The 20,951-nt window shown below is 39.1% G+C and overlaps 2 protein-coding genes across 3 annotated transcripts in view; both read right to left on the bottom strand.

Annotated features, from left to right (window-relative positions):
* LOC125237716 (GMP reductase 1-like) overlaps window positions 1-4,403 on the bottom strand; it is a 48,447-nt gene extending 44,044 nt beyond the window's left edge. The window contains exon 1 of the mRNA XM_048144877.1: window positions 4,235-4,403. Coding sequence (XP_048000834.1) covers window positions 4,235-4,321 — 87 coding nt within the window. The 5' untranslated portion in view covers window positions 4,322-4,403. The remainder of the gene's footprint in view (window positions 1-4,234) is intronic.
* A 1,539-nt stretch (window positions 4,404-5,942) lies between these two features.
* LOC125238016 lies at window positions 5,943-18,240 on the bottom strand. 2 transcript variants are annotated; one of them, XM_048145296.1, is made up of 14 exons: window positions 18,073-18,240; window positions 17,000-17,192; window positions 16,314-16,386; window positions 14,754-14,881; window positions 13,523-13,594; window positions 12,575-12,658; window positions 12,302-12,347; window positions 12,003-12,166; window positions 11,594-11,655; window positions 11,175-11,310; window positions 10,412-10,521; window positions 9,641-9,734; window positions 7,315-7,434; window positions 5,943-6,087 (listed from the first exon to the last, which is right to left on the bottom strand). In XM_048145296.1, exons 1-14 carry the CDS (start codon window positions 18,211-18,213, stop codon window positions 6,065-6,067), a joined length of 1,446 nt encoding a protein of 481 aa, XP_048001253.1. In that variant the 5' UTR covers window positions 18,214-18,240; the 3' UTR covers window positions 5,943-6,064. The 2 variants fall into 2 exon arrangements, 1 of the variants encoding a protein (XP_048001253.1); XR_007178403.1 differs by lacking the exon at window positions 10,412-10,521 and having other exon boundaries at window positions 6,073-6,087.
* Window positions 18,241-20,951: the final 2,711 nt, after the last annotated feature.

Here is a 20,951-nt window from a genome sequence, read left to right on the forward strand (position 1 = left end):
AGCCGCATCCGATATCAGATCGGATAATGCAAAAACCCACTTACTTACGTTAAACGCGTATATTACACAGCATGTTTTGCAGTCAATTCAGGCCCCCGGAAGATGTTTTAATTGGCACCTGACGAAATTTCGTGGATTGGTACTCTAAAGGACTTATAATTGTTTAGTTTGAAATGTGTATGTACAGTGCTGGACAAAATTCTTCATACACCGACGTATAAAATAAACTTTCTATCATAAGTTCTTTACCCTTAAACTTAACATCACAGTTGTGTTGGAAAACTTTTAGCTAATTTCATGACGTACAACATACAGACAATAACATATCAATGATTGTACAATTATTGTTTTACATGGGTATAAATATAAATATTAGTACTTTTGGCTCTGGACAAATTTGATCATACAGTAATTAAATTACGAATGTGTTGCGAACGCAACCTTTTATTTGTATACTTATCGCTCGGCTAGTTCCGTAAGATTTATAAAGAGCCAATAGGAGCGCACCACATACGATGTATCGCGGCCAATGAGGCAACTAAAACTTAACCAACCTTTTTAACAGCTCAAATATTGCAAATGACTCTTTCATCATCTTCGCTACCTTAAACACCACTTCCATACTTAACCGTTTAGTCAAATCACCCTTGTAAACCAGCACCTATTTGGAATATAATATTGTCTACTTATATTGAAGTTTTTATAAGTCGTCGGCTCCTGATCCTGCACGGCGGCTACAAATGAAATGCAATGTATAAGTGTGTATGGCTTTCATCTGCTTTAGATATTGCTGCTTGTCTCGTAGGAACATTTTCAGTTACAAACTGAAGGTATTTATCTAACCCAAGCTTTTTCCTGTGTGCCTACTAAAGTAGGCAAAGTGGGTATAATTCAGAATAACATTTGATATTTTCTTTGTTTTTCCAAAAACTTCCTTAAATTTTGGCTAGGATTGATAACATGAGACTATGTTAGCCATTGAAGCTACTTAATCCTATGAATCACAACGAACGCATGAAATAGACATACTAGTATTTTCTTTCAGTCATCTTTATTAAACACATCATATTATATTCAGACGGGCGATGGCTGAAAGACAATACCAGTATGTATATCTCATGCGTTTGTTATGATTAATAGGAATGAATAGAATAGAATAGAATAGAATAGAATAGAAATCGTTTATTCGTGGTAAATTACAATAGGTATTAAAAATACAAACATTTAATTATTAGAACATAATATAAAAATTATCGTTTACCACGAAATGGTCCCGCCTCAGCATAATGCTAACCATACAGTCAGCGCTGGTCTTCCGGCGACACCATTTGTGGGCCACGGACGCAAACGAATGAATAGCTTGAATGGCTAACATAGTCTCATGTAATCAATCCAAGCCAAAATTTAAGGAAGTTTTTGGAAAAATAAAGAAAATATCAAATGTCATTCTGAATTATACCCACTTTGCCTACTTTAGTAGACACACAGGAAAAAGCTTGGGTTAGATAAATACCTTCAGTTTCTAACAGGAAATGTTCCTCCGAGACAATCAGCGATATCTAAAGCAGATGAAAGCCATACACACTACTACATTGCATTTTATTCGTATTTTAATTACTGTATGATCAAATTTGTCCAGAGCCTAAAGTACTGATATTTATATTTATACTCATGTAAAAAAATAATTGTACGATCATTGATATGTTATTATCTGTATATTATACGCCATGAAATTAGCTAAAAGTTTTCCAATACAACTGTGATATTAAGTTTAAGGGTAAAGAAATTATAATAGAAAGTTTATTTTATATATCGGTGTATGATGCATTTTGTCCAGCACTGTAAATATAATCCATACGATTAAACTTAAATACCTACCTCGCGAGAGAAAATCTTAATACTGGAATTTATACGCTGGCATTGCTGGCCACGCCTTTGGATTAACCCAGAAATCACAAAAAAAAATACTATTCCATGGAAAATGTAACGTTGGGCAGTCAAAAATTCAGAATATATGAAACAGCTTTTTTTTTTAAATTTTGCGGTGGGTCAACATATGGCTACTATGGGTAGGTACCTAATAAATGGTCCTAACCATATTGACCTATTATTTGTTATACCTACCAACAAGGGAAAAAAATAGTTGTTTACCTCTCGTGGTTACTTATACATTGAGTAATGTTTGCCTCTCGTGCCTTGAAATTCTCGCAACGATCACGACGATTGAAGATTATAGTAGTAAGACTAGTAAGTACATCCAAAGAGGATCGAGTATTAGGAGAGAGAGATTAGGATTGAGGATAGAACCCGCTTAAAACGATTCTGAGGGGACCCAGCCAAAAAAGCGTATTATGCGGGAAATCGTATTAAACGAGAAAAAAATGTGATTTTTCATCGTAAACTTTTAATATGGTTACTTTTTCTTGGAGCATTAATGTTTTTCTTCTTATTTTTGACATCACTGAACCAAAGATGGGACAAAGAATTCAGAGACTCAACACCGACACTCAACACCGCAGCAGTGATAATGAGCGAAGTGTATGTAGGTTGGTACGAACTATCGCACTAACCGCTGAGTTAGGACGACAAATTACAAATTAATCTTTACGGGTGGCGGTGTCGCCAGAATCGCGTAATTAGTACAGTACAATTAGTTCCGATTATTGTCACCCGCATAAATAAAGTTGTAAAGTAATGCAAGGTGAGTGGTTTTAGATGGTGTATTAAGCGGGAACGCGAGTCGTATTACTTAACCGTGAAAAAATGTCTGAAAACAAGTCTCAAATTGTAGGGACCGGCGTAAAATGGCGTATAATGCGGGAAATCGTATTAAACGTGATCGTTTTAACCGGGTTCTACTGTAGTTACTGTCAAAGTAAAATGTGTAATCACAGTTCATAGACTGCCATCACTCGACACAGGCTTGAAACTTTTGAACCTCAGTTTTAACAATTTGGCCCATATTGTCAGCTTGATATGTGTTAAAATGTCATATACTCGTATTAAGACGATACCCCCCCTGCATCGTCAATTCATACAAACGCTCTCGATTATTTCCTCCCTGGTTTTTGAAGATAGAGCAATGATTTTTTCAACACAGATTGTTATTATTTTTATCTGTGTCGGACCGTTTAGATTTTTTTGATATTTTTATTTTTAAAGACGCTAGAGCCAATATCCAAAAACGGCCTTTTTCATTTTGGCGCAAAAAAAGGTGTGATACTCAAGATTGGTAACAATTAGCCAAAAAAACTAAACGGTCCGACACAGATTATTTCATTGTTATTCAGATTCTCAAATTTCGTTCCGATTGATTAAGTTTTGAAGGAGAAACCAATCGAGAGCGAAACCTCGATTTTAAAGATTTTTTCGCAATATCTTTTAACAGAGTTGTTCTTAATGAACAATTTTTTTCGATAAATCTAGTTAATAACACTTCCCCTCTTCATTAACACCTTTCCATTTTAGCATTTTCGCTCCTGTATCGTCTTAATATTAGCGCCATCCAGCCGAGCGTTCCCCAAAGGTGTAACGCCATCTAGGCCACCGACCGTACCTTTTTCTCTAGGGCTTTGAGGTACGTTTTTTTTTTCTTAGACTTTATCCGTCTATACGGAGTTACATATGTCTTTGGTATATCTTAACAGTACAACTTGCGTTAAACACTTTGAAAAAAAAAAAAAAAAAAACGACTTGAAGTAAAGCAGTTTATAAATAAATAGCGAAGAATGCAGTAAGTAAGTGTAAGTGTACCTATTCCGATTATTTAATAGAATTCTCATCATCCCTTTCGAAATGTTATAATCAATTTATTTTATTTTTACTTTTTACAAGTCTTTTTCCTAAAAATTGTAACATTTACCTGTAACGCTTTAATACCTATTACTGTAAGTATAATTTTCTGTATTTTTTAAACGTTCATTTACCTTTTTTCTAAAGCTAAACAGACGAGGTATACCAGTATACCAGTTGAACAACACTAGTGTTATAAATAAACAGTGAAAATCGAACATAAAACATCTGTGAAGTGATAACACAATGCGCTCTACTATGACTTGCAAATGCATCAATAAAGCGACTGCAAATACAAACACTATAAAATGTTAACCTAAAGAAAAACTTGTTCAATGCGGAATTTTCACGCTAAAAAAAGTTACATCATAGCATAGACTGAAAACTTCAACCTTGATCTTAAACGCTAATTAAAAAAAAAAAGAAAAAAATACAAACTCACATCGTTTCTGCTCCTGAGGATGCTCCGCTTAGGTCTAAGGAGTACATCCTTAAAGTCTAATTTAACCTCGTTGATGATGTTGGGCATTTTTAATGTTTATCCGATATTTGTGCGAAGAGTTGTTGTGTCGCGAACGCGCATCCCCTCCCGCGCGCGGTATCGACTGACGGATTCATGTGAGGGTTGCCAGGCTCTTTGGGAAATTTCTGGAATATTTGTAAGGGATTAAGGCAAAGGATAATGTCGATTGCCGATAAGGTAAAATTATAATTACTTAATTTTGGCCTATTGTTTAAAAACTGCAAATAATTTATGACGTTTAGAACTTATTCTCTATAACATCCAACTTCGTTTACATATATGTATGTCTTGGTATAAAGGAAAGGTTAACTTTTATATCTTATACTTAGGTTATATTTTTCAGGCAGAATAAGATAAACATACCAGTATATAAATAGTACGGCAAGCCAATTTATCAGTCGAAGGATTAAATTTTCCATACTATTCGATGTATCTGGTCTGGTGATGAATATTTAATCTACATTACAATACAAATTTCACAAACGCAAATTTCCCGAATTTCCTGTTTTTCCGTCAACATGGCAACATTAGCCAAGCGACCAGCGTGACGTCACAAGGGCGCAACGCCAGAAATACGCTTTCAGCGCTAGGTGAAGGTTGCATCGGCACCAAAAAACCGGAATCGATTTTCACGTCACTATTTAAAAAGTTAAACACTTTTTTCAGGATACAAATTTCTACGTGCGGCCAGCTGCAGTGCTGAGTCGCTAAATTTGTATTAGTTTGTGTTTTTCTCGCCGGCAAAATGAAGTTTGTCAAGCTATTGATATAACAGTCAGCTGTTTAGGTTCCACTGCGCAGGCGTGAATTATGGAAAATTAGATCTTAGTGCTATTGTCAATATTGATGTTGTGTAAAAGTCGTAAAAGATTAATTTAGCTTGATTTTAATTATTTTTTTGTAAAACACTCACCAATCCCAGCATCTCCACCAAATCTGTTAATAATAGATTATGCAACATAGGCAGTAAGTTAAATATTGCAAACGAGAGTATAGTTAAATCACGATGGTATGCCAGAGCGATTTAAAGACTCGAATTTACGATATTCTTACGCCCCGAGATTCACACAATGTTTTTATCACACTTACTATACAAAAAATATAAATAGGTAAAAGTTAATTATGTCACTAGATATTTCATGACTCTCTAGGAAAGAGCTTATTTCTATAACTCCCGCTACGGCTGCGCACTTAATGAGTAACTGTAATGAAAAGTACTTAATACTAGGCAGTATAGTCCGTCTACGCTAACTTTGCACTGGCTTGGATTGCGCAAAGCGAGAGAGTGTCATCAGTCATAACTCATATGAATTAGGAACTTTTATTTCCGGTGATACTAGTACATAAGTAAGTAATACAAATATACGATATACTTATCCATACTAATATTATAAATGGGAAAGTGTGTGTGCTTGTTTGTTTGTCCATCTTTCACGGCAAAACGGAGCGACAAATTGACGTGATTTTTTAAGTGGAGATAGTTGAAGGGATGGAGAGTGACATAGGCTACTTTTTGTCTCTTTCTAACCCCCCACTTTCCTGAAATGGGGGGTGGAAGTTCGAATTTAACGCGAGCGAAGCCGCGGGCAAAAGCTAGTAGGAAATAAAAACAAACAAATCGAAATTTAAATTTAATAAACGTTTAAATAAAATATTCATGTATACAACAGTTTAAAATTTGTATGGCACAATTAAACTCGCTCGTAGTTTCCATTACTTACATTTACAAGTTTCATATCGACCGCAACATCATTCAGGTAAGTTGTCGTCATCTATAACAAAAATTCGGATTTACAAAACGAAAAAACCGGATTTTTCTCGCACTAGTGCGATAAAAAATCACCATCTGCACTGAAATAGTACAATACGATACAAGTGCGTAAAAAAGTAAGTTCAAAATGAGTCGATTTAAAACACAACCGTGTTTTAAATCAACACGAGTTACGAATTTCCTTTTCGCACGTGTATTGAACGACGTTTTTCAGTACAGATGGACCTCCGAAGTTTCGACCTGACATATAATGAACCACTTCTCGCACTAGTGCGTAAAAAAAACACCATCTGTATTGAAAATTATATTAAAATACAAGTCCGGAAAAGAAGGAGTTGATGGAAACGAGAACGAGTGGCGATAAATTTAAAATCGATACGAAGTTACGAATTTCCTTTTCGCACGTGTATCATGCGATGTTTTTCAGATGCATTAGAGTAATTCCGAATGACAGAAATGCTCGGAAAATTCCTAAATGGGAATCTTGATATGATGGAAATAATGGCGATTTTTATGCGACTTTCGTAATTAGACGACTTTCGAAATTACCCTAATGCGCCTTATATTTTTTTACCGGAGTTACCTTTTTCTTTTTTTTAATTATAAATGGGCACTCTTGGCCACAGACTAAGTCAAAGGCAAAAACATGGCGATGGAGTAAGCTCGTCCAGAAGATGACTTGTTCACCCTAGATTTGAAGGTTGATCATAAACAAAAGGTGATAATTAGTGCGTTTTCACATTATCCGATCCGATATCGGATGTAGGACCGATATACCATACATTTTAGCCGCCATCTTTGATTTTTGCCTTTGAAATCCTTCCGACATCCGATATCAAATCGGATAATGTTCAGTTTTAGTTTTAGTCTTCTTTTAATATAGATAAATATTATAGGTCATTTTTACGCAGATTGACTGAGCTCCACAGTAAGCTCAAGAAGGCTTGTATTGTGGGTACTCAGACAACGATATACATAATATATAAATACTTATATACATAGAAAACTTCCATGACTCAGGAACAAATTATATCTGTGCTCATCACACAAATAAATGCCCTTACCGGGATTCGAACCCAGGACCGCGGCTCAGCAGGCAGAGTCACTACCGACCATCTACCGACTGAGCCAAACCGATCGTAAATAATGTGAAATCTGCTTTACATCAGGCGGGCCGTATGCTTGTTTGCCACCGACGTAGTATAAAAAAAAAATCAAACGCTCTTACTGTCTTCATATTCGGCTTCGCTCCACTCATCAACGTGTGGAGTAAACATGGCTTCCTTGTAGTTTCCGAAGCCGTCGCACTGCACGTCTGTCTCTAAACTACATTTTTCTCGAGCGCAATCTAAAGAGACAATCAACATCATAAGATCATCACAGTTATAAGGGGACCAGTTAACGGCCCAGCCACGACATTGGTCTAAGCGCGGCAGCGGTGAGCGGCAGCTATACGTGTGAATGAAAAGTCCCATCGCTGTGTCTCGCTCCAATATATGGCCGCCGCTCACCGCTGTCGCGCTTAGACCAATGTCGTGGCTGAGCCATAAGGGCGGATCCAGCTGCTAAATAGCTGCTTACTCAGGGAAGGGTCACGTGGTTGTGTGTGCCCCCTGCCCAGCAAAGTTCCCCAGGACCCAGGAGGGATGGTGGTCATAACCCTCATGAACCCCCTGGATATGCGCATGGCTAGGGTCAAGTCAAAATAAATAAATAAAATAAATAGTATTATAGGACATTATTACACAGATTGACTGAGCCCCACGGTAAGCCCAAGAAGGCTTGTGTTGCAGGTACTTAGACAACGATAGATATATAATATACAAATACTTATATACATTGAAAACATCCATGACTCAGGAACAAATATCTGTGCTCATCAAATAAATGCCCTTACCGGGATTCGAACCCGGGACCGCGACTTAGCAGGCAGTCACTACGCGCTAGGCCAGACCGGTCGTCAAGAGATGGTAGTTGTTCCGATGCGACAACGAAACACTAACTTGTCTTCTAATTCTGTCGTGGTAGCTCAAACGGTTGTCATCTTGACTAGGCTCCTAGGTTTTATCTGGCTACGAAAGACATCCAACAAAGTGTCAAAGAGTCCATAGAACGTTGTTTCGCAGTATTTACTTCGGTGATTTGTCGGCGTCGGTAGATTGCCCCGGAACCGCCGAAATACATACCCTTCAGCCAGAAATCTGATAAGTACCAACCGCCATTCGATAAAGCAAACCGTCCAATTAGATGGCAAAATGGCTATAACGGCTCGGCTCGGAATGGTATAGTCTGTCCGACGGTTTAAGAGCTAAAAGCCATAAAACTTGTTACAATGGCATACAATGGTTAACAATAGATGAATAAAACTATGGAAACGGATTAAATCGCGTATAATGAATTTAAAATACATCCCGACGTTTTTTTCCTCAGTCACCCGTTGACCACGAACGCTGTAAAGAGTTCGAAACGTCGGGATGTATTTTAAATTCATTATACGCGATTTAATCCGTTTCCATAGTTTTATTTCATGAGTAACTATCGCGGTAACCGAAGACAATAATAGATGAATAATTAGCTTATCTTTATGGCTTTTGGCTCTTACACCGCCGGACGAACTATAATATCCGTGATATATATTGGATCTGGTTGTACTGGGGCCGTAGCCGAATGGCGTTTCTGTGACGCGAAACGAAAACGAAACGCCGCGAAAGTTAGTCTGGCTGTCGCACTAATACGCAAGAGCGACAGAGATACTTACAATACAATAAAATACAAATATTCTTTATTGTTCACCAATATAACAAGATTACATTTAAAAAAAAGCACATAACTTTAATTAACTATGGTAGACAACAGGCGGTCTTATCGCTAAAGAGCGATCTCTTCCAGACAACCTTTGGGGAGTGGAGACAAGACACAAAAAACAACTGATTTGAGTAGGTGATGCAGTGAGTGATAGAAAACGTCAAATAATCTTAATACGAATAAACATAAATAAATAGGAATTAAAATAAACCTAAATATACCGGACATGTATATATAAATAAATACTATAACAACACAGCTACTTAATTAGATATTTAACAGCGTTTCGTTTCGTGAGCGTTTGCGCCATTCGGTTACGTAGGTACCCTGGGGGCCGATTTTTGAGTCTCACTGTCACTAAAATACCGGTTGAAAACGGTGAATTGCCTATTATTTTCAGTGACAATTTTCTGAATTCGAACGCCGTGAGACTCAAAAATCGGCCCCCTGGTTCCTAATACCAAAGAGGATTGAGTATTATAGAGAGGTACTGTCGAAGTAAAATGTGTAATCACAGTACATAGACTGCCATCTCTTGACACAGGCTTTTGAACCTCAGTTTTGACAATTTGGCCCATATTCTTAGCTTGATATGTTTTAAAATGTCAAATATTAATAGTAGCGCCATCTAGCTGAGCGTACCCCAAAGGTGTAATGCCATCTAGGCCACCGTACCTTTTTCTGTATGGTACTGAGGTACGTTTTTTTCTTAGACTATCTGTCTATACGGAGCCTTTGCGAATACTCACCACAGTTCATGTTGGAGACCTCGACCCTGGGTACCTTGACGCCTTCGATGGGCGTTCCGTCCTCCATGGCGCAGTAACACAGGAAGCGACGGCACTGACCAAATATTTCAATGATAAATAAGTTTAAAAAAATGTCTTAGCTATCTTTTCAAAGGAATACGCAGGTAAGGGACCAAAGACATCTCTTCTGGAAAGATTACAGATACTTACCTGTCATTTTTTGAAAGTAACTTTCTATAAAACCAGTTCAGAGTTGTATTAGCACACAATTCTCCGTGTGTTAGCAGTAGTGAAAAGTATCATTTACGGACCAAATTATTAGAAAGAGCATAAATTAAATATAACAAGATCATACCATCCCATACATTAAAATGCGACCGCCTACGAACGCGCTTACACTCCACCACACATAGATGGCGCCACAAAAAATTATTTGTAGATTAGCATTAAGTGTCAATTCCGAGCCGTAAATCTATGTCAAAAGTGACACTTAACGCCATCTACAAGTATAATAGAAAGCTACAAGATATTTTTTTTGTGGCGCCATCTATGTGTGGTGGAGTGTAAGCACGGTCTTAGGCGGTCGCATTTTAATGTATGGGATGGTATGATCTTGTTATATTTAATTTATGGAAAGAGAGGAAATTCAAAGTTGGGCGTGATGTTCCCCAAACCGATTAGGCAAGCCCAAAGTATCTTAAACAACATAGGTTGAGAGGTTTTACCCAGGAGTGGGATGAGGCTGAGGATGATCTAGAATGTACAAAATACCTGGACAGGTGCATAGAGCCAGAGAGGCGTGCATTGAGGAGCTTCGTAGTGCAAATGCCCGTCTTGTCCGTACTTCTTCTTGAATAACTTCATTTCCCGCTTGCAGGGCTCTGCAACAATAGTCATGGGTGGTGCTGGTGGTCAAACCCAGGGAGATGCTGTCACCCGAATGAGACCGATGTAAGCCTAGCCTTGATAGCCATTTTCTCTAACACAAACAGCAAATAAATCATCTAGAGATGAATCAATTGTAAGATCCGGCAGATCGATAAATTCCTTGCCAAATAATTTCGCCTCCTTCCTTAAATTGACGGTACCCCGCATAGTGGGGCTCCTAGTAACCTTCTTCAGAACCTATTCTTTTTATGACCTTTTTCGGAACAAAGACGATATTTGTATTCGCTATTTTTCCATCGCATTTACGGCACTGTTCCCTTACGGCCACAGTCTACAAAGTTGTTTTGTAGGTTGTGTAGTGTTATTGAATTTAATCATTCTCCTACCGTATGGCTCTTCTGGCTTCTGATTGCTGTTCTTCCGACTGTGAGCAGTAATAAGCACTGCGTCTATGTCCTGGAAGAACCATTGTCTGCACCAGCCTATCACACTCTGACTCTGAAGGGAGCCTCCTCCATCAAACAAGGAGTAATTAAACCCAAGACTGGCGCTAACTGGCTTGAATGAAAGGCGCATGTTGAAGGAGGCCTACACCTGAAGAGTAGAATTAGGCTGAAGAGAGAGAGAGAGAACCCAAGACTCCTACCGTAAGGCTCATCTGGCTCCTGACTACTCCTCTTCCGACTATGAGCAGAAACATGCACCGCGTGGATGTCCTGGCAGAACCCCTGTCGGCAGACCAGGCCGTCGTCACAGCCAGGCTCTAAGAGTTCTTCTTCTACCTATATGGAAAGCAACAAGCTCTGACAGTTAACCTATATATAGGTATATATCTTTATTCAAACGCCACCATAAGATTAATACACTACTATAGATTCATATTCATTCACAAGAACTTCGTTTAATTAATGTCAAAACTCTGCTTTACTTCTACAAAAAGTCATAAACCAACATCTTTATCAACAGGTGAAAATATGGGGTACATCACAAGTCTTCACTTAATTGTAATTTGAAACTGCATCCTGCAGGCTATTAGGTACATTTTTTACCAAATCATATTCTTACCTCAATTTCGCTGCTACCATTTTCAACGGACTCCTTGAATTCAGCACATTTTTGGTTTAATTCTGTAAAGACAGAATAATTAACAGATTATTTTATCATATATAGAGCTACGGAACATTCCCAACAGTTGGGTTAGGTAAAGTTATCCTATAAGTACTTGTATCTTTAAATTATTGATCCTAAGCTTCGGTGCAACTGCGATATGAGGGACAGTCACGCAGGCTAGTCTATTGTTTGTAGCGAGTGTATACTGACGGAATTATGAGCTGCAGTGGCCGCAACAGTTGCACTGCCCCCTGCCGGGCACGAAGGCGGCCGGGTGACAATGAGACTCAAGCTTGAGGGGGCAGCTGTAACCATGCCATGAGAGACAGTCACAGGCGCGAGTCTATAGCTAGTATGTACTGACGGAAGTAGGAGCTGCAGTGGCCGCAACAGTTGCACTGCCCCCTGTCGGGCACGAAGGCGCCCGGGTGACAGTCTGGCTCGTGTTTCATGGTAGGGGGGCAGATGTAACCGCGGCACGAGGGGCAGTCGGCGTCCACAGGCTCGTAGCGGAAGCTTCGGTGACTTCTGAACACAAATATTTAGAATGTGACGTATGCTATTGGTAAATATTAAATTTATACAAAAGCTTATGCATTCAAGCTAAAAATTCATATATATTTTTCACATATATTTGCAGAAATAGTAGTGTTAGGTACTTACACACCAAATGCACTTTTTGGTAGAGTTGGAACAGTCATCGGTACACCTGTAAAATGTGAAGAAATTATAGGTAATTTGTCATAGTAGGCATTCTGAACGTCTGACCAAAAAGGGTAGAAATTAAAAAAGGCAACATCGTAAATATTGTGGTCCTGTTTTCTCACACATAGTGATTTGAAAGGGATGACACTACAATGTTGCCACTTTTTAATTTCTACTCTTTTTGGTAGACTATAAATTGTAAAGAACTAATTAAACCCATCAGCATCTTACATCTGCGAAGAGTCTTGTCACATCGAAGGGCCCGAGACTCCTGCTCGGGATGCCCCAAGTATGGATTGCAGCCAGCTCTGAAATCTGCACAATATGGTTCAAATAAAACGCTATCCCCCTTATTCATAAACGTACTCTAAAGTTATCAAGCCGATAAAGTTCGTTTGTCCTTTTCTATCACACCAATACGTCGGAAAGTGACAAACGAACTTTTCCCCTCACTAGCTCGGAAACACGTGTTTTGTCCATCAATACCAGCGGGTAAAAACGCATTTTACCCACTAGAGGGTAAAGTAATTTTACCTTGAATAAAGTCAAATTAACTGCTTTAAAATTGATAAAAGTAGGTTAATCTAGTAATAAAGATGATTTACCACCTGTGGAACTATTGGAAGCAGTGATAAACGCATTTTTTGCGTTGTAGTTTCCTCGCTATAGTGAGGGGAAAAGTTTTGTGTTACACTCGGGTGCAAATGTATTTTACTTCTCGTGTGTTGAAAAACAACTTTGTCCCCTTGTATAACAAATAACTATTATCGGCTTGATAACTTTAGAGTACGTTTATGAATAAGGGGGTAAATATTGCATGCCTTTCAAAAGACTAAAAATTATGTTCGTTTTTAGTATTACCTACCGCTATAACTTTTTTAGAGAAACTACAGTGTAACTTAAAATTTAAATAGCTACTCATGACCTCTCTAAGGCTCCTAAGATACAGGCTCGGCTAAACTAGGCCCTTTGGGAACCACTGTTTTAACCCTTGTTGTAATATTTTTGCCTCAATAAACGATTTTCATTTTTCATTTTCATGATGGGGATCTAGGTGCACCTAGGAGCGTGTCCTTTATTTAGCAAACAGAGGGCCTGACGCAAATTTGGAAAAATCGAAAACCGTTTCGATTTTACGGGCCTACCATCGAATCTAAAAGTCGCAAATTGGGGACTTACCAATTGAGCTTACTGGTAGAAACTCCTCCGAATCGAAGTCGAATTCGTCATGTACACAGGACTCGTCTAATTCTGTCAAACATAGATACAGTCAGATATCCATACTAATATTATAAATAGGAAAGTGTGTGTGTCTGTTTGTTTGTCCGTCTTTCGCGGCAAAAAAATGGAGATACCTAGTTAAAGGGATGGAGAGTGACATAGTTAGGCTACTTTTTGTCTCTTTCTAACGCGAGCGAAGCCGCGGGCAAAAGTTAGTATTTAATATAAAGACTATAAAGTACTCGTGTACGATTTCACAACTTCCTTTCTTGTCCCTGAGTGTTGTAGAAGTCGACTGTTGAATATGGGTTCAGTTGTATTATTGGCTGGTTGGATCGTGATAGGCTTAGTTTCCTACTAGTCAAATCAGCTTCTTTTTAAGAACTGTAAAACGATTTGCTAATATGGAATTACTATGAAATACTGAGGAGTGACGTCACTCTATCGTATCTTTCTCTTTGACTTATTAAATAGAAATTTAATTATGTTTCAACATAGCTACTGTCCATATTTTTCTTCTAATTATGTGGCTCTTTATTTCGCGCACTGCATAAAATATTTTATTTTAAGTATGTGCCTATAGGAAACTTTATATGTATTTCGCTTTATTTTAATTAATTGCTAAGAATAGCTAGGTTAAGATTGTTTTCCGTATCCGAGTTTTTATCGAATATCGTAGTGGCAGTGAACTTCGCATGGCAACTTCAAAATCGTTCAATCGTTCATATCTCGTATTCCGGGAGAAACGAACACCATGTGAACCTAGTCTAAGAGCGACAATAAATAAAACTTAACCCTTAAATGCATGACCTTGACAAGCAATTATTCAAATTTGAATTTTGACAAGCTGACAATAGAGTCAAAAATGCATGATGCATATATACATCACTATTTAAGGGTTAAGCAGTTTCAGATGAAAGGAGCACATGCTTTATCTACCCCTTTTGCATTGTATGATATACAGAGTGTACCAAAAAGGACACGTCAGACTGACACTGGAGGTAGAGCACCCTAAGAGGAACCAAAATAGTTCTACCGTTTTCGAGTTACTGCCAAATTAAAGTTCTAATTTTCATTAACTTTATACTCGTCAAAAAAATACTAGAAAATAAGTAACTGTATAAATATTAAATAGGTATAAATTTAACATCTTTTTTATGTTTGACAGAGATCTACAGAAGCCACCAACCTCGATAGAAGACGCACTCGTCACAACATCTGCACTGTGAGTAGTCGGCTGGTATGAAGATGGTCCGCCATTTGCCGTACTTGCGATCGCAGTATGTGGCGTATTCCGATTTTGACACTCTTTTCTCCCTGGGAACAATGTCCATTTAGTGTTTGTTAGAGCTTGTAGGAAAAGGAAGAATTGACTGGACTATTTTGGCACAAAGTGAATCTTAGCCTCCGAAATGAGACATCGCCACCTGGGTGGCTAGCCGAATGGCACAATCGCTCACGAAACGCTCACGAAACGAAGCGCTAGTAGATATCTATCTCTATCGCGCTTGCGTATTGGCGCGACAGAGCCAGCGGCGTATCGCTTTCGTTTGGCGTCGGAGAAATGCCATTCGGCTACGGGGCCTGGTGCCGTAGCCGAATGGCATTTCTGTGACGCGAAACGAAAACGAAACGCCGCGAAAGGTAGTCTGGCTCTGTCCCGCCAATACGCACGAGCGATAGAGATAGGTATCTACGAGTGTTTCGTTTTGTGAGCGTTTCGTGAGCCATTCGGCTACGCACCCTGTCCCGATCCTGAACAGCCTCTTGCCAGTCACTTACACAGATTCGCCGCCACACTGTTCTCCCAGCGATAACTGGGTCGGGCGGCCACCAGACGGTCGACCCAAGAACGCTCGATGGAAAAGGAAGAAATTATTTTTTTACATTTTTCTTCATAATTCTTTTTTTTTCCACAACAAAAATAGTTATTTGTTATACAAGGGGGCAAAGTTGTATTTTAACGCCGAGTGTGGAATTGAAAAACGAGCAAGTGAAAGGATTCTATAGTTGAACCACGAGCGAAGCGAGTGGTTCGAGAATAGAATCCCGAACTTGCGAGTTTTTTAACACACGAGAAGTAAAATACATTTGCACCCGAGTGTAACACAAAACTTTTCCCCTCACTATAGCGAGGAAACTACAACGCAAAAAATGCGTTTATTACTACTTCCAGTAGTTCTACAGGTGGTAAATCATCTTTATTACTAGATTCACCTACTTTTATCAATTTTAAAGCAGTTAATTTGACTTTATTCAAGGTCAAATTACTTTACCCACTAGTGGATAAAATGCGTTTTTACCCACTGGTATTGAAGAACAAAACACGTGTTTCCGAGCTAGTGAGGGGAAAAAATATAAAAATAGTTTCTACATGTACAATTCAGTGGCAGACGTGGCAGTGCTCAATCTAATGATACCCCACTTGAACTAGTAACTTGACTTTTACAGTTTGCCCCCCTTCCATTTGGGCCATGTTCTATAATTATAATATTTAAAAATAATAGTTTCAGCTTGTAGAGGTTAACAATGTTCATAACTGTTCCAAATTTCAAATTGATAGCATAAGTAGTTCTCGAGATATTTAGAAATGTGACAGACAGACAGACGGGCAGAGCGTCGCCATAAGGGTTCCTTTTGTACCTTTTTGGTACGGAACCCTAAAAAGGGAGGGTTCCAAAAGGTGGAGTCGTTAGCATTGCGAAGGTTTCAAATCACGTTATAATAGAAATAATGAATGACATCGTACTTGCAGGAATCCCGGAACAGTTCGCATTCCGAAGTGTTGCTGAAATGGGCGCATTGCGGACACAGCTGGAAATCTGTACAGAACAGAACATTCTTCAATTTGAATACCACCTATTTTTGAAAACAAACACTTCTGATGATAATAAACTGCAGTAAAATTGGAATTAGAATAATATTTGTAATAGGCTAATATAGGTATTAAATGTTACCAAGACGAAACCATCAGTCGTAGAGTATGGCCACTCCCGCTCCCCGCTGACAGTGCCGCCCACCCCCTCTCGGTTACCTCACAGTTACCGCCTGTTAAAAACGCGAACAGTCGACCTGTCATATTTCACTCACACAAGCATAGTACGCGTTCACCTACACGAGCCTAGAATGTGTGTCTTTCATACAATATTATATTTGATCGCCAGTGTTCGAGGTGTGACTAAGGGTGTCGGTTGCACCAAACCGTCTGTCTCCGTTAAAGCGTTCGTTAAATTTTATTGTATGGGAACTTCCATAGACGTCTACTGCGTGACGATGATGTGTCTGTCAAATGTGGTTGATGCAACTGGCCCTAAGCGGAGATTTTATATCGGGAATAGTCCTAGAGCTCTTCTCTGATCCGTGGGAAAAAGACCTACAATATGTGTGTCTCGCTTTTGTCCTTGACTAACACAAATTTCGTCTTGTGTAACTTACCAATACTATCCCTGCACAGAGCATGCACGTTCCTTGCGGTGTTAAACCTCACAGGGTCAATAGGGGTGGGGACTTTGCACCGCGAATAGTCCACGAGCTCTTCCCGACTCCGTATGAGGGAGAGCAGCTCAGTGGCACGCCAGTATTCGCTCGTGTCGTGCTCTTTGTCTATTAGAGCTATGAAGGGCAGGTACTGGAAGGGGAATTTGATAAAATATGGAAAAAGGGATGTAGTTATTAGTTATAATTATTCTATACTAGCGCCCTACAAGTTAATTGTACTCTTAAATCTTTCTCAAGAATCTTTATGTTCAGTGTAAGTACGCAGCCAAATGCACAAATGTTTAACGATAATATCGATTTATAAGCTATCTGTATCACCTTTCCGTATTGGTGCGAGGTGCGACAAAGCCGGACTATGAACCGATCGGCGTCTACCGTCAACTAAAGCCGTTTCGGCGAGGCCGGCAGAGGTTCTTCGAGTTTATCGCGAACATTCAGACAGAAGCGGTGAGGACTTTGTTTTATAATATAGGTTACAGGTGCGTAATGGCAACCGCAGACCTCATTAATCTTCCTAGTACCCTTTGCCGCGCCAGGGCGTATATTATTGTAGATTTCAGTACCTAAGCAAGCATTCAATCATCATTCGCTTGCCCTTTTCCCTATTACTTGGGGTTGGCGCAGCAATCGCAGACTGTCTTTTTCTTCCATAAATCTTGCATTGCATTGCAACACTTCACTTGCATTCGTTTCATACCTATCTTCTCTCACACAGTACGTCCACCTTTCCATCTGCTTTCCTTCCTCGCTTCCTCCTTCCACATTCATCCGTAATACTTGTCTCGTAACATGTGTAGTGTTTGAGTCCTTCAGCTATGTGCGATGACGTTTATCTCGGATTCACAGGTAGGTAGTGGAGTGACAGTCGCGTGAGAGCCGTTGGTGAGAGCGGACATGTCAATTCCAGCTACTGGTGACGTAACGAGCCATATACTTGTTCCCCCGTGTGTGTAAGTACTACAACATGACTCATTCCTCCACAGAATTCAATATTTTAGCAAAAAACTGACCTTCAAATTGGTCTTAGTACTGTTAGTGGCCATAATCCTCTTCCTAGGGTCCAACGTAAGGACGGGCACCACATCCTTCCTAACTACGGGTTTCGTCGCCGACACGACAGTGAACAAAAGCAGGAACCAGATTGATTTCATTTTGTGTTTTTGTACAATTTATTTTGGTGATTGCTGACGTGTGTCAGCTTTTTTGCAGTGGCAGATGTGTCAAAGAGCTGTGAAAGATGTGAAATAGGTGGTAACCAGCCAGATATGAACCAGTCATATAGTACTACTAAAGAGGATCGAGTATTAGTTTACGGAGTTATATCTGTCTTTGGTACCAAAGAGCATTGAATCACTTTATACGTTTACTACCAAAGACTTGCCAAATGTAACTCCGTAAACTGGATTCTCTTTGGTACTACAGATGTACTTAGTGCGAAAAGATCGAAAAGATTTTCCTTGGTATTCTTACGGAAACGTACGAACGTGTCATGCTATTTCAGTCAGTCTCAGAAGACGTACAGACACTGTTTGAACTAGCATGACAAATACTCGTGGGGAAGGAAACTCTTCGCACTACATATTTTTTAGTCTCTCATCCAGTCTTGACGTCCAGTGGATGAAAAGTTGCGTCGCTACGGTGCGCGCATGTTCATACTAGACCAAAGACAGATTTATTTATCTCTATCTAGTTATTTAAGTTGTGAGATACTTTCGGTTCATTACTTTTATCCTCTACTATTGATGTTGACTGTACCTAAACAGATACAAGCTATGTTTACAGCACATGTATCCAAATAAAACAATAAGCAAGTTCGATCATTTATTTTATCATACATGTAAAATACATACAAAATTGTCATCGCGACGTTACATACATATAAGTTACAGGGTGGCTAGCCGAATGGCACAATCGCTCACGAAACGCTCACGAAACGAAGCGCTAGTAGATATCTATCTCTATCGCGCTTGCGTATTGGCGCGACAGAGCCAGCGGCGTATCGCTTTCGTTTGGCGTCGGAGAAATGCCATTCGGCTACGGGGCCTGGTTACTTGCGAGTCCCCAAAACTTCATGCAAAAGCCATGTAAGTATTTGAAAAAACTTAAAATTTTAGTATAAGTTTGAAGTTCAGTATAAGTGACAAATTTTAACTAAGTAATTAAACATGAATTAAAGTACAATGGACTGGACTCTCAAAGCATAGTAGTAACAGTCATGGTTTAGGCTGCCTTTCCAGTGGAAAATTTCCACTAAGGGCCAGTTGCATCAACCAAATTTAACAGACACGTCATCGTCAAGCAGCAGACGTCTATGGAATTTCCCATACTTTTGTTTTAACTAACGCTTTAACGGTGACAGACTGTTTGATGCAACCGGCCCTAAGATGACTAAGGGTAAGGTAAGACGAGCACCAAATATAAGTATATGTAAAGTCAACCAATTGGAACAGGCCACTCTACAGCCATGTCAAAATGTCAAGCGGTAAGAGATTTTTTACAATCTGATTAATACCGTCACTATGGCATAGTTCTACAGTGGCCTAGGGTTCCAATTGGTTGACTGTATGTTCTCCGCTTCGCTGGATTGCTACTAATGCTGGGTGCGTAGCCAACGTGCCAACAGTTTACACTTCGTAGCGAGTGAAACGCTACTGTCACTGTACTGCGATGTACAGTCACCAGCAAAAATATTTGTGTGGTAGTCTACGAAGGCCGCATAACATCTGGCACGACCTTATTTGTTGAGCCATATGAGCGTGGCATATTTTTGTACCCTTTGAAGAGCATGCATGTGATTGTGACTGTACTCACTGTAGTATTAAAATGGAAGAGGGTACTGATGTGCCGTATTGTGCCGAAGGAAAGTTTCCAAAATTCTGAAATTTTCTCCTTTTTTCTTCGGAAACTTTCCATACTTTGTATGGACAATTGTATGGATGGAAACTTTTCATTTCATAAATTTAAATTATTTTTCGTGAAAGTATCTTGAATTTTTCAAAAAATTTAAGATTTTGTTGGAAAGTTTCCGCAACTTGCACATCAGTAGAAGAGGGATACAAATTGTCTTAGATCAAGCGTTTGTCACCTGCTAGGGCTGCGAGGCACCCTTCAAGTCTTTTTCAGCATAAATGCAGCTTTCTGAAATAGTATTTTATGCAACTGGTGGTTAAAAGAGGTCAAAAAAGGTGAGTGGCGTGGGTAACAATTTGAGGCGAAGCCGAAAATTGTTAATAAAGACGCCACGAGCATTTTTTGACTCAGTTAAACACCGTTGCATACAATACTTTTTCTACGACCAAGCACTTATTTTGAAAGAAAATTATAAATTCAACAAATACCTACTTTCAGTCATCTTAGTTATCTAGGTGGACCGTCTACCATTTTGAATATGCAGTTTGAGTGCAAACATGAAAATAAAACTGTCTATGGTATGGTTCTTTGAAGCCTGGCCACTAAGACGAATCGAGCCGAGTTGAATCGAGTTCTATACATTTGAATGCGATTCGACGCGTCGCCAATGAACGCAGCAGAAAACGAAGGAATCTCGACTCTGCGAATTGGTTTGTTAAGTTGGTAGCAATGTATTTACTAAACTGTAAAACAGCTATATCGTGCGACTGCTACTAAATGTTTTCAGGGTATAGACTAGATAGACTTGTCCTGACATCTTTTATGTAGGGTTTTAAAGTTCTATGCACGACCTTGTAACTCACGAATAACAGTACGGGAGTAGAAAAACTTATTAATCAAAGCCATCTGTTTGTCAAATCCCCCTCGCATATCAAATGTAAAAGATTTCTATTGCCTGCCTAAGTAACCCCTTTACCTGGACTTACCTAAGTTTTGAATCTCGGCCATTCGATTTCGTGAAATTCGTTCAATAATATCT

This window comes from Leguminivora glycinivorella, chromosome 22 (genome assembly GCF_023078275.1).
Source record: "Leguminivora glycinivorella isolate SPB_JAAS2020 chromosome 22, LegGlyc_1.1, whole genome shotgun sequence".
NCBI classification, from domain to species: Eukaryota; Metazoa; Arthropoda; class Insecta; order Lepidoptera; family Tortricidae; genus Leguminivora; species Leguminivora glycinivorella.